This window comes from Trachinotus anak, unplaced genomic scaffold (assembly GCF_046630095.1).
Source record: "Trachinotus anak isolate AG129_WGS33_773 ecotype Australia unplaced genomic scaffold, CSIRO_AGI_Tana_v1 ptg000011l, whole genome shotgun sequence".
In the NCBI taxonomy this organism is placed as follows: Eukaryota; Metazoa; Chordata; class Actinopteri; order Carangiformes; family Carangidae; genus Trachinotus; species Trachinotus anak.
The window spans coordinates 29,043,324-29,060,226 of record NW_027273862.1 but is presented as its reverse complement, the minus strand read 5'-3'; the positions used below and the strand labels follow the sequence as shown (position 1 = coordinate 29,060,226).

Genomic DNA, 16,903 nt, shown 5'->3' with positions numbered 1-16,903 from the left:
GTGAAGGGCCTACAAACCAGCCTCCAGGGGCCTCACCGTGACCCCAGAGTGGTTGTTTTTAGAAAAACAGAGGCTGATATATAAAAGCGGAGGTTTGGGCCCAACTTGGCTTTATCTCTTGCTTCTGAGACTGAACTCTGTTCGTTTCCAGTGCATTTCTTTGAACACTGTGGGACTTCAACAGACGTTGGAGAAGAGGTTCAGACACTAATACAACATATGTCACATGGAACAAGTCCAATCATGTAAAACACAGACGCTGGACATCGCAACAAAATTTAAAGAGCTTAACCGTCATTAATTAACCTTTAACTGAACAGAACAGCCAGTCTCTCCTGCTGAGAAGGTTTATTCCTCTTTTAAATGACTGTAGCACTTTGAGAGATTTGGCACATCCAACAATCCGTAATAATATAATAATAATATAACAGTATGTTATTATTTAGATTTTAATGTAACTATTTTAATACTTGTTGCATCAAAACCTACTTTACATAATATTAATAATAATAATAACTGTATTTGTACAGCACCTTATATACAAGGAATGCAGAAAAGTGTTTTACAACAAGGAAATTCACTGCAACAAGTGCATGAAAAGACATAAAACATGTTAAATAAAACATGTTGAAACATTAAATTAAAAAATAAAAATTTAAATGAATTAAAATGGATTAAATAGAGTGCATCGACTCAGTAAGATATCAATACTTAAAACAGCTTTTAAAAGAAATGCTGAGCAGTGCAGAAGTGTAAGTTTTAAGCTTTCTGTTAAAACACTGTGATCTTCCTCTCTGATATTTATAGGAAATGTGTTTCATAGTTTTTGTCTGTAACTGACAAAGTCTCCGTCCCTGATTCACCTACTGCTGTTACTGGGAACCTTCAATAAACCAGCAGCAGACGATCTCAGTGCTGTTGGAGGTCTGTAGATAAGAAGTGAGTGAGTCCTCTTTTTATACAAATATAAAGAGAAGGACCTTAAAACCAGCTCTAAATGGAACAGCAAACTAAAAGTGGACTAATGTGCTGTCGGTTCTGGTTAACGGTCGAGCTGCAGCGTTTACAGTAAAAAGTGCATCACAGTAATCAAGTCGGCTTAAAATGAAGGCATGAGTCAATCTCAGCATCTTTTTGATTTATAAATAGCTGCACTTAAGCTGCTGTAAAGTGGAAAATTGATGCTTTCATCACCTAATTATTAATTATTTGGATAAAACATGAAACAGAATCTGCAGTGTCGATTTCCCTGTTGAACCTTAAACTGTACATTCAGCTGTGGTATAAATATCAAACAGCTTCTGCCTGAGCGAGCACAGCTGAAGGTCACTCACTGTCTCCATCAGTGCTCGACCAGGAGTTTGGCTCCTGTCTCAAAATAAACAGAGCAGAAAGGAAAAGAAACATCACAAAACAAAAAAACAAAAAAACAGAACAAGTATTAAGACAAAATTAAAGCTTTTATTCAGAAAAGGGCTGAAGCTCATGTAGAATATTAAACGTACTGTACATTTCAAACATCCTCCTTTACTCATTAGAACAATTAAATTAGAACACAACTGTCTCACATACATATATGTAGTATTTATATATTCCTTCCTATGAAAACAGTAATAAACAGTAGTGCTGCTTGTCATTTTCTAATCTCATAAAAAATCTAGAAAGCATTTTAAAACTACATTTTAACTGAGGTCGTCCTGAACTGATGTTGAGGAACATGGAGAAGTCACAGTGTCGACTGCAGGCGGAAACTTTCCTGCGTTATCAGCCTTTTAACCCTGTTGGTGTTTTATCACATTTCGACTGGTTGAACGGGGCCCTCGGTGATGTAGTGTTGGCGATTGCTTGCTTAAACTCTGACAAAAGTCTCTTCGCCCAGGTCCAGGAGGGATCGATGCAATACTTCTTATTGCACACTGTTATGACTCTGGAAGAAACACACAACACATGTTGGACAGTGTTAGAAGCAAAAGAACACAAACACAGTATTTCTGATGCAAAGCAGCCTTCATGTTTCCACCTGAGGAATCAAATTATATGTATTAATTATATCTGCTATTTTTTCTATTTAAAGAGTTTTTAAATATGGTGATGTTGCATTACAGGACATGTAAGGTTGGATGTGATTAACTCCTCTACAATTTAGGCTGTTGAAATTTAAAACACACACACGTCCATCACTTTAAGTATTTACTCACACAATAGCTTTGACTGAACAGTTGTCTGCAGTCCTCCCCACGTGTGTCACCTTCCCCTTAGGGATCGGTGTTCGGTTGTATTTTTCACAGCATCCTGCCCTCACCATCAACCCTGGTGCGATCGGACCTGTGGACACGTGAAGACACATTAAATACATGGTGTACAGTCTGTGGTTCACAGCTCTCAGAGGCATCATGCAGAGTTACTGACCAGCAGAGATGTGATACAGGAAGCAGATCAGAGTCAGGAGAAGCAGAGTCAGCAGCGTCTTCATGGTTCCTGCACAGAGACAGACGTTCTTCTGTTTGGATGAAGGCCTTTAATCTTCAGGGCTGATCTGGTCTGATCTGTGTTGGAGACCTGCTCTGTGTCCCCTTTTTATGCATCTCATCTCTCATACTGTCCCATTCATACTGAGTCTTTGGTTCTAAGAACCAGCTGTTATTTCCCCTTTCCTTCCTCTTCTCTTTTGCTATTTCTGTCATACAAAGAAAATGGGAAGTTGATAAGATGTAAAACAATTCAGGCAAGAGCTCTTCACAGAATAATAAAAAAAAAGGTTTTATTCTCAGGGGGCTGCAAAGTCTTTGAACTGTGCCCTCCTGATGGATCTTTGCCAGAAGCATTTTTAACAGCTGACACAAAGAGATTTGATGATCATAAATCCTTCAGCTTGTATCGGCAGAACTCATCCCTTCACCACAGTCTGCTGGAGAAAGCTTGCTCTGTTTATACATCAACTAATCCACAATATTCCACACTCAACCCTCATCTCCCTCTCCACTGAAACACCCAAATCAAGAATCAGCTTGTTTACCAGGAGAGACGAATGATGACAGATTCTTTGGTGTCCCAATCTTGAGTTTTCTGAAGGTAGAAAATCTCATCTTGACAGTTATTACAGGAACTTAATGCATGCACAGCTCAGTGTGTGTAAAATGATGACATGAGCCCCCCCGGGTTGGTGGCTATGTGACAGTAAAGTTAAGAAGACCACCTTTAGTCGCCTCATTAACCAGGGTTCATGCTGATTTTGTCAGGTTATGTGATCGTAGAATAATTTTTTTTTAGCTGGGATGTCGGTCTCCCTCTCCGCCAGACAGCAACTCATCATTGAGGACGAAGAAGAAAAGATCTGGTCTTTTTCATGTTTCACTGTGGACGGACATCTCTGGAAACGCTAACGTGGATCTGTGACTCTGTGAATCTTCATCCAATAGATGTTGAGAGATTTCAGCCACAAGTTTAATGTTACGGTGGCATCAGAGGATCATCAGTCACTTCAGTCAGGAAGGACACAAATGAACTTGAATGCAGAAACCTTTCTGACATGTACCCTGTTGGTTAAAGGTCCATCCAGTCTAAAGGTAGATGTCCATGTGTTTGTGATTATAAAGCAGGTCTAGGTTCTATATTAATACTGTGAAAGTATCAAAGCCTCAGTCCACAGAGAAATGCACACAGCCTGTATTCAGAAACTGAGCCTTAAAACCAGCCGTCAGGACTTCTGGAACTTTGTGATGTCACAACAAAGCAATCACCGCCCTCAGCACCGCCCACCTGGACTCACCAAAAAAGGCATCCACCGCTCAGCATACTACGGCCTTCACCCCGGGGATGCTACACCCTGCATATACAGACTTCTGAAGATTCACAGAGACCCATCATCAGCAGTTTAAACTCAGCCACCTACGACATCACAAAACACCTCGCCTCCATCTTGGCTCCCTTTGTGGGAAACACTCCTCATCACATCCAAAACTCCACAGACTTCACCAACCAGGACTCCTGACACATCAGAACCAACGTCACCCCCGATCAGATTTGCACCCTGCTGGACCTCTGCCTTACCACCACCTACCTCGGCCACGGGTTCCCCACTGAGCCACTGGTTGAAGTATGTGGGTGACACCTGGGTCAAAATCAAAACCCAAGACGTAGAGGCTTTCACCGACGCTGCGATCAGTATAGACTGCAGAGAAAGAAAACATAGGCAAGGTGAATAACAGTGGAGAAGTGGAGCCTCAGTGCGATGACGAGATGAGGCTGGCTGACAGCTGTCTTCCCGCATGTTAGCATTTCACTCAAATGAACCTGCTAGCATCTCTCACCTAGCACTAACCACCTGGATCTTAGAGATCTGCATCCTTACCTATAAGACCAAGGTCTTATAGGTAAGGATGCAGAGAAACTCCTAAAGCCTTAGAAAAAACTGTTCACATCCGGATGTAGTCAAGGATGAGTGAAGTGAGATAAATAGTAAGCCACATGTAGCAGTAGGTAGATGAGAACACGTGACAGTGTTCAGGTTTAAGTGACCAACAGAGTCCTCACACATGTAGGTGGAAACTGAAGCTCAGCCTGATGTGGGTCAGACACAGGAAAGTCCCTGAACGAGCCCAATGACCCAGTTAAACGTGAATACAGAGAAAAAATGATCAGGGTAGATGATGTAGGTTTCACTTCCTCTGGTTATTTCTCGGGCATTAAAATACTGAGAGACACAGTATGTCTTCCAAATACAAATGTTTATTTCTGAATTTGTCTGTAATTACTAACGACATCACTTTTATTTCCCTCTGCGTTCTTGTTGGTTTCAGATTCATTGTTTTCCATTTATGTACACTTTATCATTTATCATAAGCTTTTTTATTTCGAGAAACTGTTTCATTGATTTGATTCACTTAACGTAGGCTACTTTTGTTCATTTATCATAAGCTTTTGTCCAAAGTTATATATCAATAAGGAACAATAAGCTGCAGCAGATCAAGGAAAAGCTTTTGAGGATGAAAGCCTGAACACTCGGGGCCGCTGGTGATTGATGTGAGACATAAGAACAGCAACATACAACAGGAGTAGGAGCAGGTGGCAAGAGGTTATAATGATTTTGTCCATGATGGAGATAAAGACAGGAGCCTCACATCCTCCCTGATACACTGTAAAACATCTTACAGGAGTTTAGTAGAACCAACTCATCTTTTCTCCTTAACTTAATATAAATATGAAGGTAAATGTTGTTCATTTCAATTTAATTCAACTTAGAGTGTCTGGTTTTTATTTTCAGTCCACTTATTAAGTCGAATCTGAGCTTTTCTAAGTTGAGATGTTCTGACTTGAAACGATGAGCTGCATAAATGAGCTGCTACGAGTTCACACGACTCATTAAATCAAGGTTTTAAAGAAACAGCCGACATCTCAGACTCTTCTGTTTTGTTCATGAAAATATTCATGATGTGAACTTGCTGTGTCTTTAATACATGTTCAATTAAGTCTTCTCATAATGATAAAAACAACACTAACCATGATGAAAGCTAGTATTCAATTTAATCTATTCAATTTTATTTGCATAAATTGTAAATTTGTGCCTTGAGATCATAATATACATGATCTCAAGGCACAATAGTTTCTCTGTTACTTTGTTATAGAGAAAAACCCAACAGTTCCTACAAAGAGCAGCAGCTGGTGACAGGGGGGAGGAAAAACTCCCCTTTAACAGGAAGAAACCTCCAAAAGAACCAGGCTCAGGGTGGGTGGAGAAAGAGGGGGTTGGGGGAGGAGAGAGGACAAAAGAGAGAGAGAGGACGAGAGAGAGAGAGAGAGAGAGAGAGAAAGACCACGAACAGCTGTATAGGTGATGGTGTTATCAATAATAATGACAGGAAACAGTGGTTAATAGAAATGATGAGTAGTGGTGGATCTGGATCCTGCTGCTCCAGAGGCAGAGAGACCTGCAGAATGAGGACAGAGAGAGGGAGAAAGAGAGAGAGAGAGAGACAGAGATAGAGAGAGCCCAGTGAATCATGGGAATCCCCCAGCAGTCTAGCTCTATAGCAGCATAACTAAGGGATGGGTCAGGACATACCTGAGCCAGCCCTAACTATAAGCTTTACTAAACAGGACAGTTTTAAGCCTGATCTTAAAGGTAGAGAGGGTGTCTGCCTCCCGAACCCACACTGGGAGCTGGTTCCACAGGAGAGGAGCCTGATAGCTGAAGGCTCTGCCCCCCATTCTACTCTTACAAACTCTGGGAACCACAAGTAGACCTGCATTTAGAGAGCGAAGTGTCCTATTGGGAAAATAGGGAAGTATAAGCTCTCCAAGGTACGATGGTGCCTGACCATGAATGGCTTTGTAGGTGAGGAGGAGGATTTTAAATTCTATCCTGGAGTTTACAGGGAGCCAATGCAGAGAAGCTAACACAGGAGAGATGTGATCCCGTTTCCTAGTTCCTGTCAGTACTCGTGCTGCCGCATTTTGGATCAATTGGAGGCTTTTTACTGAATTTTTGGGACATCCTGACAATAAAGAGTTACAGTAGTCCAGTCTTGAGGTAACAAATGCATGAACTAGTTTTTCAGCATCCTTTAGACACAGAATGGGTCTGATTTTAGCAATATTGTGCAGGTGGAAGAAGGCTGTCCTAGAGACTTGCTTTATATGTGAATTAAGGGACATTCATTTTTTCCTTCTATGTGTACACCTATAATTTTACAAAGTCTCACATGTTTCATTTGTACTGACTCAAAATGGCCCCAACAGTCGCAGCTGTAACTTCATGAGAGAAAATTGGCCTAATGCAGGCACCACAGTGACATCCGGTGGTTTGTAAAACTCATAGCAGCTGTTGAAGGTCACTGATTTTCATAAATGTGCAATAGAGGCCTGTGTTAATACTAGATCTCTAATACTTTAGTTAAGAATTGCTGCATTAAATGTAGAGGTTATTCAGTAATATATCACAGTACAATAATTAATAAATGTGTTGTCCAAAAAGACACAAAATATTTTTGCTGATTGGAAACACTAAAATTATAATATGTACCTTTTCCACATTCAAATGTCTAAAATGATGAGACCAATAATATATATTTTTCAAGTTATCTTATCCCAAATGTTTCAAGAAACTCCCAAACCTGAAAATAATGATTTTAATGATGGTGTTGATCCATTTCCTGTCAATCAGATCATGGGTCAGCAAAATGGGTCCGCTCAATGTTTTTCAAATAAAAAAATAGAAAATAAATGAATAAAAGCGTCTTGCCAGAAGCTCAAAATTTACTTTATCCTGTTTAAAGACATATTTTAAGATGCACTTTTTAGACCTTGGTTGTTTTCAACCATACATTTATACCAGATGAAGGATTTTAGTTGTCAGACGTCTGGATTTCAGTTATCAGAGAAAACAGTCCGAGATGTCCTGTGTCCTTAGAGCATCTGCGAATCACTGATTTCTAAAGTGAAACTGCTTTATTCGTTGTTTCTTTTAACCGCCTGCTCAGCCGAATTATCCTCAGAGGTGTCTTCCCCTCTGTGACAAATGGATTAAAACCAGTAGAAACACCAAATAAAGCAGTGTCACTTTAAAAATAAGTGATTCACCGGCGCTGTCCGGCGGACACAGGACATTGGGGAAAAGTTGGGGGCTAAAACTGCTAATCTAACTAACTAACTACTAATTTATGAACCAGATGTTAGGGAGTTTTTATTTTTTACCAACAGCCGAATTATCCACAGAGGTGTTCTCCCCGGCGTAGCAAACGGAAGAGGAGCTTAAAACAAGTAGAAGCACTGAATAAATAAGTGTTGCTTAAAAATCTGTGATTAACCGGCGATGTACGGCGGACACAGGACGTTGGGGAAGAGTTAGTAGCTAAAACTGCTAATCTAACTGCTAACGTAAGAACCAGGCAGCAGAATTATCCGGAGGCGTCTTCCCTCCATATCAAACGGACAAAAGGGTTAAAACCGATAGAAACACAGAATAAAACAGCGCCACTCTAAAAATCAGTGATTTGCTGATGCTATTCAGTGGACACGTCTTGGAATGGCTGGAAACTGAGACTCCTTACCTTTGTTTCTTTGATAAGTTATGAACCAGACGTTCCGATGTTTTTACAGGCTCACCAGGTAGCAGCTAATCCACCAAGCAGGCAAGTCCATCTTGAAGAGGAGGAGACCTCTGTAGATAATTCTGCTCCAGGTAAAAACCTCCTGCAGGACTGACGCTGAAGAAATCTAAACCAGGGGAAGTTTAAGGTAGTGGCGGTGAAGACAGCAACTTCCCTGAGCCGATGCTATTCTATGACATCACCCGCCGTCTTTGGTTTGAGAGACCCCTAGCGGCAGAAGTTACATACTGTGTGTTTACAGGTGTGTTGTGCAACAGTTTTTATTTTAAGGAAATCTTGGACTGAAAGGAAAATCTTAACTTAAGGTGTCTTGTGTAACTGGCTCCAGGCACTGCTCGTCACTGGGCAGCCTCTCAGCAGCAGAGACAGGGAGACTGGTCTGAGGAGAGAAGGATGAATGCAGCCAAACACAGAGGGGTCCTTGAAAAAAACCTAAACTGACCAAATACACCCATGTGCAACTGTAATATATGTATGTATATTGAATTTTCATATGACATATATACACATATGAAATAAAAACATATATTTAAAAATTATACATGAATCCTATTGGAATTGAAAAATGTCATATAAAGCCCATATGAATATGTACTGTATGTTTACATATATATGCTTATATTGTGGCTATATGTTACATAAATATATATATCCATCCAAAAGCCTGTCTGTATTGCTGATATTATATAGGGTCCAAAAGTATGAGAGACCTTTCTCTGAGATGGGAAGATAGACACATTTAAGTACTTAATTAAAGTTAATGAGAAATTAAAAACATAATAACATAGATAAACATATAGAACTTTATATGTATGTCGTTTTAGAAACTTGCATATATAAATTTAATATATATTATTAACATATATGGTTGCAACATTTTGAACTATGTAAAAATACATCATATTTTAATATATGTGATAATATAATATATGTAATAATAATACTTTTGTAAATGAGATTTAAATTTGAACTTTTAACATTTGCAAAAAAAGTTATGGACATTTTTTCATTATGGGTCACTGAGTGTAGCTTGATGAGAAAAAAATAAAGATAAAGTGCCCAAAAAGTGAAAGGGTCTGAATATTTTCTGAAGCATACATATTGTATATTGTATTATATTTAATATAAGTCACAATATGTTGTGAAATTGTTAGAGTTTGCTGATGACACGACAGTGGTAGGTCTTATCTCTGACAGCGACGAATCTGTACAGGAGTGAGGTGGTGTGAAGACAACAATCTGATCCTCACACATCTAAATCTAAAGAGCTGATTGTTGATTTTAGGAAGGAGGCGGTTCAACATCTCCCCACCTCCATCAATGGCCAGGTTGTTGAGAGGGTCTCCTTCCTCTGTCTCCTAGGCTCCACTATACACCAGTCTCATTGTTAGCAAATCCCAACAGAAACTTAACTTACTTTACTTCCTCCAGCAGCTAAAGAAATACGGGGTCAGTCATGATTCGTTTTTACAGAGTTGTCATAGAGAGCGTGCTTACTTTCTCCTCCCTGACTTGGTACGATAACACAACCAAGCAGGACAAACAACAGCTTGAAAGAGTAGAAGTAGAGCCTCCAAGATCATTGGCTGTAGTCTGCCTTTCATAGCATCATCACTGATCCCTCCCACCCTACACATCACTTGTTTAATCTTCTCCCATCAGGCAAAAGATACAGGAGGATCACCAGCAGAACATCACGCTTCAGGGATAGTTCCTACCTCCAAGCTAACAGGCACTTAAATGTGCACTGCCACGCAATGTGAATACAAAATGGGTCGCACCTCTTCCCACTATAGACTGTTCCTTTCTGCAGTCTGGGCTGTACCTTTTGGTATTAAAACGCACTTTAAAGACTCTCTACTCTGACACACACATCATTATTATTTTTATATATTTTAAATTATTTTTACTTACCGTATATTTTATCTGTTATATGTTCTCCTTTCTGTGGCATGTGTTGTTGGATGTGTCGTGTGGTATATATGAGGACACCAAGACAATTTCCTATCAACTGAAATGGCCATAATAATGAACTTGAACTTGAACTTGAAGAATCTGTTGTCACACAGGATCTTTGAATTATACACTGTACATTCAGTCATCGTATGAATATCAAACAACCTGCTGCCTGTGTGAGCGCAGCTGAGGATCACTCACTGTCTCTAAAAGGACTCAGTCTGGCCTCCAAAATAAACAAAGTGGATAAAAAACAGAACAAGTATAATTATAGCTTTTATTCATAAAGGGACAGTACCTTGTGTAGGAATAATAAACATAGAGTACATTTCAAACACCCTCCTGTAAAATCACTGAAAATATCCAAAAACAGCTGTCAGTGACACCATGTTAATTTCCAAATTGTGAAGCATTATGTGCGTTCAGCCTTGAAGTTCAGGCTGTAGGACGTTGTTGTCTTATTTTAGCTCCTGGTCTAACAACAGTTTTCTCACAATCACATTCTGACAGTGTCAATTACAGCCAGTGACTTTTCTGTATAATCATCATTAATTATCAGATAAAGGGAAGCAGCTAATAACAGACATGCACATACTATTAATAAGAGAACTTAAATTATATGTAACAGTTATTTATACATAAAAAAGCAACATTCTCACATTATTTTAACTCCTTTTAACACTTGGGGGAACATGGAGAGGCCACAATGTCAACTACAGGTGGAAACTTTCCTGTGTTATCAGCCTTTTAACACTGTTGATGTTTCATCACACTTCGACTGGTTGAATGGTGATGTAATGACGTTAGCTGATTTCTTAAACTCTGTCAAAAGTTTATCCGCCCAGGGCCAATCTTGATCAATACAAAACGTCTTATTGCACACTGTTGAGACTCTGAAAGAAACACACAACACATATTGGACAGTGTTAGCACATAGCATCGCAACACTTAGCAGCTATTGAGCCAGATATTTCCCTCAGGAGGTGGTGGAGACCAAAAACAGAGCTAAAAGAGAAGGAACACTAGACACAAATATGACTAATAAATAAATGAATGTTGCTCTTTATGTGCTGCATGTGTGAAAAAGCACCTGTTCACTAACTATCTTTAAGCAACATGTCTTTTTTTGTGTTTACAGCTTATTTCTGAGGTTAAAAGCCTCATCATGCAGCACTATGGCTCATGTTATATATATATATATATATATATATATATATATATATATATATATTATTATATTATTCTTGCAATAACATCAACATGAAAAGGATGGATATCAGTCTATTGTGTAACTGAATTATAATGTAGCTGGTGGAGATGGGGCTCATTTTAAACACTTTATATGATATTTAGTAGCTAAATCTGTACCAATGCAACATGTTGTGTTAACTAGTGATATGTTGTGTTTGTAAAGTCTGAATCTTCACTGTAACCAGTAACTTTAGACATCAGATGAATGTATTGCGGTAAAAACTATGATATTTAAGATTATTTTTAGTTTATTTAAGTTTAACATAGTAGAAAATGGAAATAATCAAGTGAAGTACTAAAAAACTGTGCTTTTTACAGTACTTGAATAAATGTACTGAGTTGCTTTTAACCATCTGAAACCGCCCCAGCCAATCACTGTCCTGTTTCTGACCTGCAGGTCTGTTGTACAGTGACTGAACAGCTCCTCCCTGTGGAGAATCTGCAAACTACTACACCTGAGTTTTTAATGCATGTGACATGATCAGTTTATAAGATGATGGATCATTACTAAAGCAGTTAAACCGGCTCCACCTTCACCAACTACAACAGTAACATACCACTTCCTGTTAATGCATCAGTAATAATGATCCAAAAATATAATAATATAACACTGACAACATGTCTCTCTGCATAATCAGTCTGCAGAGGAATATTGGTGCTTTTACTTCAGTAAAGGAACCGAAAGAAGACAAACTGCAGGCTTTGCTCATTTTAAGTGTTTAAATGCAAAATAACTGCAGTAACAGTACATGATCAGTGAGTACACTTTAATATTTACTCACACAATAGCTTTGACTGCACAGTTGTCTGCAGTCCTCCCCACGTGTGTCACCTTCCCCTTAGGGATCGGTGTTCGGTTGTATTTTTCACAGCATCCTGCCCTCACCATCAACCCTGGTGCGACCGGACCTGTGGACACGTGAAGACACATTAAATACACGGTGTACAGTCTGTGGTTCACAGCTCTCAGAGGCATCATGCAGAGTTACTGACCAGCAGAGATGTGATACAGGAAGCAGATCAGAGTCAGGAGAAGCAGAGTCAGCAGCGTCTTCATGGTTCCTGCACAGAGACAGACGTTCTTCTTCTGTTTGGATGAAGGCCTTTAATCTTCAGGGTGATCTGGTCTGATCTGTGTTGGAGACCTGCTCTGTGTCCCCTTTTTATGCATCTCATCTCTCATACTGTCCCATTCATAGCAAATTATGTTCTAAGAACCAGCTGTTAGTTCCCCTTCTGTTTCCTCTTCTCTTTTCTTTGACTCTTAATAGTGCTTTTTTGTCTCCTAGAAATGAGAAGTTAATAAGATGTGAAACAATTCAGCAAAGAGCTCTTCACAGAATAAATGGGGGGCTTTCACAAATGCCCGTCTCTTTCCTTTCTGCAATTAAGAAATTAGGTTTTTTTAGCTGCAACATTTGGTATACATCAGTATTCAAGATAAAATCAGCAGCATGAGGACTGTTGCATCTTCTAATCCACAGTATTTGTTCAATGAGAGACAGTCTAATAAAACACACTCTCACCTATGGGCAATTTAGAGTCACCAATCAACCTAATGTCATCAACCTCTTTGGAGGCCCAGGGTTCAAACCCAGAACCTTAAAACACCCAAACCCCCAAAGAGAATCAGCTTTGTTTACCAGGAGAGATGAGTGATGACTGACAGTGTTCGGTGAATATGATTCCACGGTTTCACAAAACAAAAAACCACGAGCCAACTGGGCTTCAAACAGGTACAGGTATGTCAGGCTTCATAAATATGACTTACCTGTTGTGTTTGAATTACTCCGATTGTGTATTTGAGTGTGTGCATCACACAGGAGGAGTCTGTCTTTAACCTTTTCTCATTTACTCAAGCACTAAAGTCCAGATTTAAACTAAATGTCCTGGACTTCAGTCTTTTCACGTCGCTTTAGAAGGAGATGCAGTACGTTTATTTGACACTTTCTGTACAGATTCAGATTTTTGCAAACATGAAGTGCTCATAGAATATAATTCATTCAGTCACTTTTCATACCACGTATCCCTGAGTAAAAGTGGAAATCAGTCCCAGCTGACACTGGACAGGTCGTCAGTCTGCCACAGAGCTGACATTCAGACACAGACAACCACACACTCACATTCACACCCACAGACAGTTAACCTGAGGTACATGTCTCTGGAAACCCACACAAGCAAAAGGAGAACATGCAACAACAACTCCACACAGAAAGGCGACAGTGCCAACCACTGCACCACCCTCTAAAATATTATGTTTTATTATGAAACACCCAAAATTATTAGTTCATTAAATTATCAGTTGATTGACAGATAATTAAAATAGCAACTATTTCAAAATTTAATCATTCCAGCTTCTCAAATGTGAGTATTTGCTAATTTTCTTTTTAATTATTTGAATTTATTTCTACTTTTTACTTTGAAATTTGGATAAAACAAACGAAACAAAGGCCTCATGTTGGGCTCTGGGTGACTGTGACGACACGTCTCACTGTTTTCAGGATTTTCACAAGTTGATCAATTGAGAAAATAATCAGCAGATTAATCCAAAATGGAAATGATCATTAGTTGCAGTCTTATATAAATCAGTTAAAAGCAGCTACAACAAATATGAATACATGAGTAATAATGACGTAATGATAAGTATAATACTCACTCGGAGTGTTTTCAGTGTGGTATTCGTACTTTTTCTTACTTGTACTTTACTCTTACTTGTTTACCTGAGCAGGTGTAATAGAAAAATAACTGAAGACCCAACAGGAGGTTAGATGTTGGAGAGATAATAATGGAAGTACAAGTGGTAACGGTAGCATCAGCAGCGATACTATCATTAGCAGTATTACATGCAGTTTTTGTAGTATCAGTATTTTTTGTGAATATGAGGTTCAGTTTAAAGAAGTAAGTGAAAGATCAGAGTGGAAGTCTGTGCTGGTGTAGTTTTCACCTCCTCGTCTGTTTCCATTAATGACCCTGATGGTTATTTCCAAAACGTCAAATACTGAGACACAGACTGAAGAATTTGTGCTTTAGAGATAATTAACTTTATGTCTTTCAAATACAAATGTTGATTTCTGAATTTGTCTATAATTACTAGTAAAATCACTTTTTTTTTCCTTCTGGGTCATTGATGGTTTCACATAAAATATCCAGATCCAGTTTGTTCTGTTTATGTAAAAACATTTATTCATTTATCAGGAGCTTCTGTTGTATATCAATAAGGAACAATCAGCCACAGGCGATCAAGGAAAAGCCTTTCAGAGTAAGAGCATCAGCGCTCAGAGCTGCTGGTGCAGGGAGACATCACAGTGTCAGTAGTAGTAGTAGTAGTAGTAGTAGTAGTAGTTGTAGTAGTTGTAGTTGTAGTAGCACATTGGTGCTTTGCTGCTGGTTTTCACTTTTTCTTCTTCTTCTTCACTCTCCAGCTTTTTCTCAGAACAACCTGTAACTGTTTTCACTCTTAAAGACGTTCACACTAAACACGTTTTTACTTCATTATTCTAGTTACAACACAAAGAACATTTAACGAGGAAATGCAGAGAAGTGAAACACAACTCTTTCCGTTTCCTTTTTCACCTTCCTGTAAAATTATTAGATGTGATTGTTAGATGTGTTACGTTAAATGCATCATTTATCACTGATAATCATCTTAATGTCAGAGAACAAGAATTTATTTGGTCTGTATAAAGAGAAGTGGAGTATCTACATAAACAGAAAAGAGTGGTTGTTAATATGTAGAAGGAAAGAGCAGTGGGACGAGTAAACTTCCCTGAGGAACGTCAAAGCAGGTGTGGAAGGTAACTGAGTACATTTACTTAAGCAAATGTAACTGGTTACTCTGAGCTGTGTTTATTATTACAGGTGTTTTAGCTGCAGGGCAGGTTTAAAACATCAACTCACACCCTCACATTTTAGTGAAAATGCCAAAAACATTTCCACTTTTACTCAGGTAGAATTTTAGATGAATGAATTGTTCAACACTGATACATTTTTATTTATTAATCCTGGCATTAATTTCGTTTAACTGAAGGATCTGAGTATTTCCTCCACCCGTGCCCCAAGGTCACACACAGTGAAGAGTCTGTATGAAGAGAAAGTCTTTAGACGATTACTAAGATTCCTCCAGAGGAGGCTGATGATGAACACTAACAGAGAAATCAACTCATATATCATCAGCAGTTTGGCATTTTCCTGAGGGAAATGTGAGGGTCAAAAACAAACGTTTTCCTCTGAATGGACAGAAAGAGTCTGTTTACTACTAAGTACACAGCATGTTCGCAGAAACACTGCTGAGGAGGAAGTGAAAACAGGGAAACTAGTGAGCCAAACAGTTGTACACAGTTTACACAGTTTTACAGTTACATTTGTGATATTAAAGTTTTTTAGTTTGCTTCTCAAATTTATTTGTTAAAAATTAGCCCCTTAGTAAACAGTTTTCCTCTTTATTAAATAGCATTAATAAGATCATGTTTTCCATTCTGTCTGATAGATAGATCAATAGATAGATACCAGTCAGTCTGGTCAGTCAAGAGACATAAATGCTGTTCCAAAGATTTAACACTTTGTTTTCTAATATTTTCTGCAGCTGTGTCACCACCACGCATTTACTTCATGTCTTCCTCCATCACAGTTTGAGTCGACAGCTCGTCACACAGCAGAATATTTTCAGTTTGATGTTTGCATGTGTTTTTATTAGTAGTTGTGTTTTTAATCCTGATTATTCGCTTCACTGTGTTGAATGCTTATCTATCAACTGCTGTGTTTTGGTTCAGATTGTTTTTACTCTTTTGGATCCTGGTTTTGCGTTTTGTGTTGGAGTTTTTTCTTCTGCCATAGTGTGCACCTTAAAAAATTATGAATAAATAAATAAATAATTGTTTGCCTGACTTATGGCTCTGGTCTCTGTCCTCGGGTCGCCACGCACTGCTCTCCCTAGTTAAAGATATTTATCTTGGCCTTGAGAGTCCTCAGGCTCTTAAAAACCTGGGTGGCGTTGTCGGACATCTACCACAACAGTAACTTAGCCCACAAAAATCACCCGTCTTCACTGTGTGTGCTGTTTGCTGTCACTTTGTCACTAAATAAACAATACGTCCTGCTTAGAATTAGCGTCCTCTGGATCTGACAGGGTGTGTGTTTGTGAAACTGAGCTCTGCATCATCACGTTGAAATAGAAACGTCTTCCCCAAACTGTTGACGCAAAGTTGGAAACATGTTAATGTCTGAAATATTACTGCACGCTGCAACTTCAAAATCTTCAAGACCCAAAACATGAAAAACAGCCCAGTGCTTAATGCATCATGGGAGTTTCCCCAGCAGTGTAACTAAGGGGTGATTCAGGATTCACCTGAGCCAGGCTGAACTATAAGTTTTATTAGTTTTAATCTGATCTTAAAGGTCGAGGGGGGGTCTGCCTCTTGAACCAGAGAGGAGCCTGATAGCTGAAGGCTCTGCCCCCATTCTGCTCTTACAAACTCTGGGAACCACAAGTTGACCTGCATTTAGAGAGCGAAGTGTCCTATTGGGAAAATAGGGAACTATAAGCTCGCCAAGGTACGATGGTGCCTGACCATTAATGGCTTTGTAGGTGA

General features: G+C 39.0%; 2 protein-coding genes across 2 annotated transcripts; both read right to left on the bottom strand.

Moving 5' to 3' along the window:
- Positions 1–1,441: 1,441 nt before the first annotated feature.
- On the bottom strand, positions 1,442–2,644 carry LOC139628357 (C-C motif chemokine 17-like). The gene is made up of 3 exons (XM_071489989.1): positions 2,410–2,644; positions 2,199–2,325; positions 1,442–1,927 (listed from the first exon to the last, which is right to left on the bottom strand). The coding sequence occupies exons 1-3, from the start codon at positions 2,471–2,473 to the stop codon at positions 1,765–1,767; spliced, it is 354 nt and encodes a 117-aa protein (XP_071346090.1). The 5' UTR covers positions 2,474–2,644; the 3' UTR covers positions 1,442–1,764.
- Positions 2,645–10,661: 8,017 nt separating this feature from the next.
- Positions 10,662–12,495, bottom strand: LOC139628443 (C-C motif chemokine 17-like). The gene is made up of 3 exons (XM_071490117.1): positions 12,309–12,495; positions 12,098–12,224; positions 10,662–10,957 (listed from the first exon to the last, which is right to left on the bottom strand). The coding sequence occupies exons 1-3, from the start codon at positions 12,370–12,372 to the stop codon at positions 10,804–10,806; spliced, it is 345 nt and encodes a 114-aa protein (XP_071346218.1). The 5' UTR covers positions 12,373–12,495; the 3' UTR covers positions 10,662–10,803.
- Positions 12,496–16,903: the final 4,408 nt, after the last annotated feature.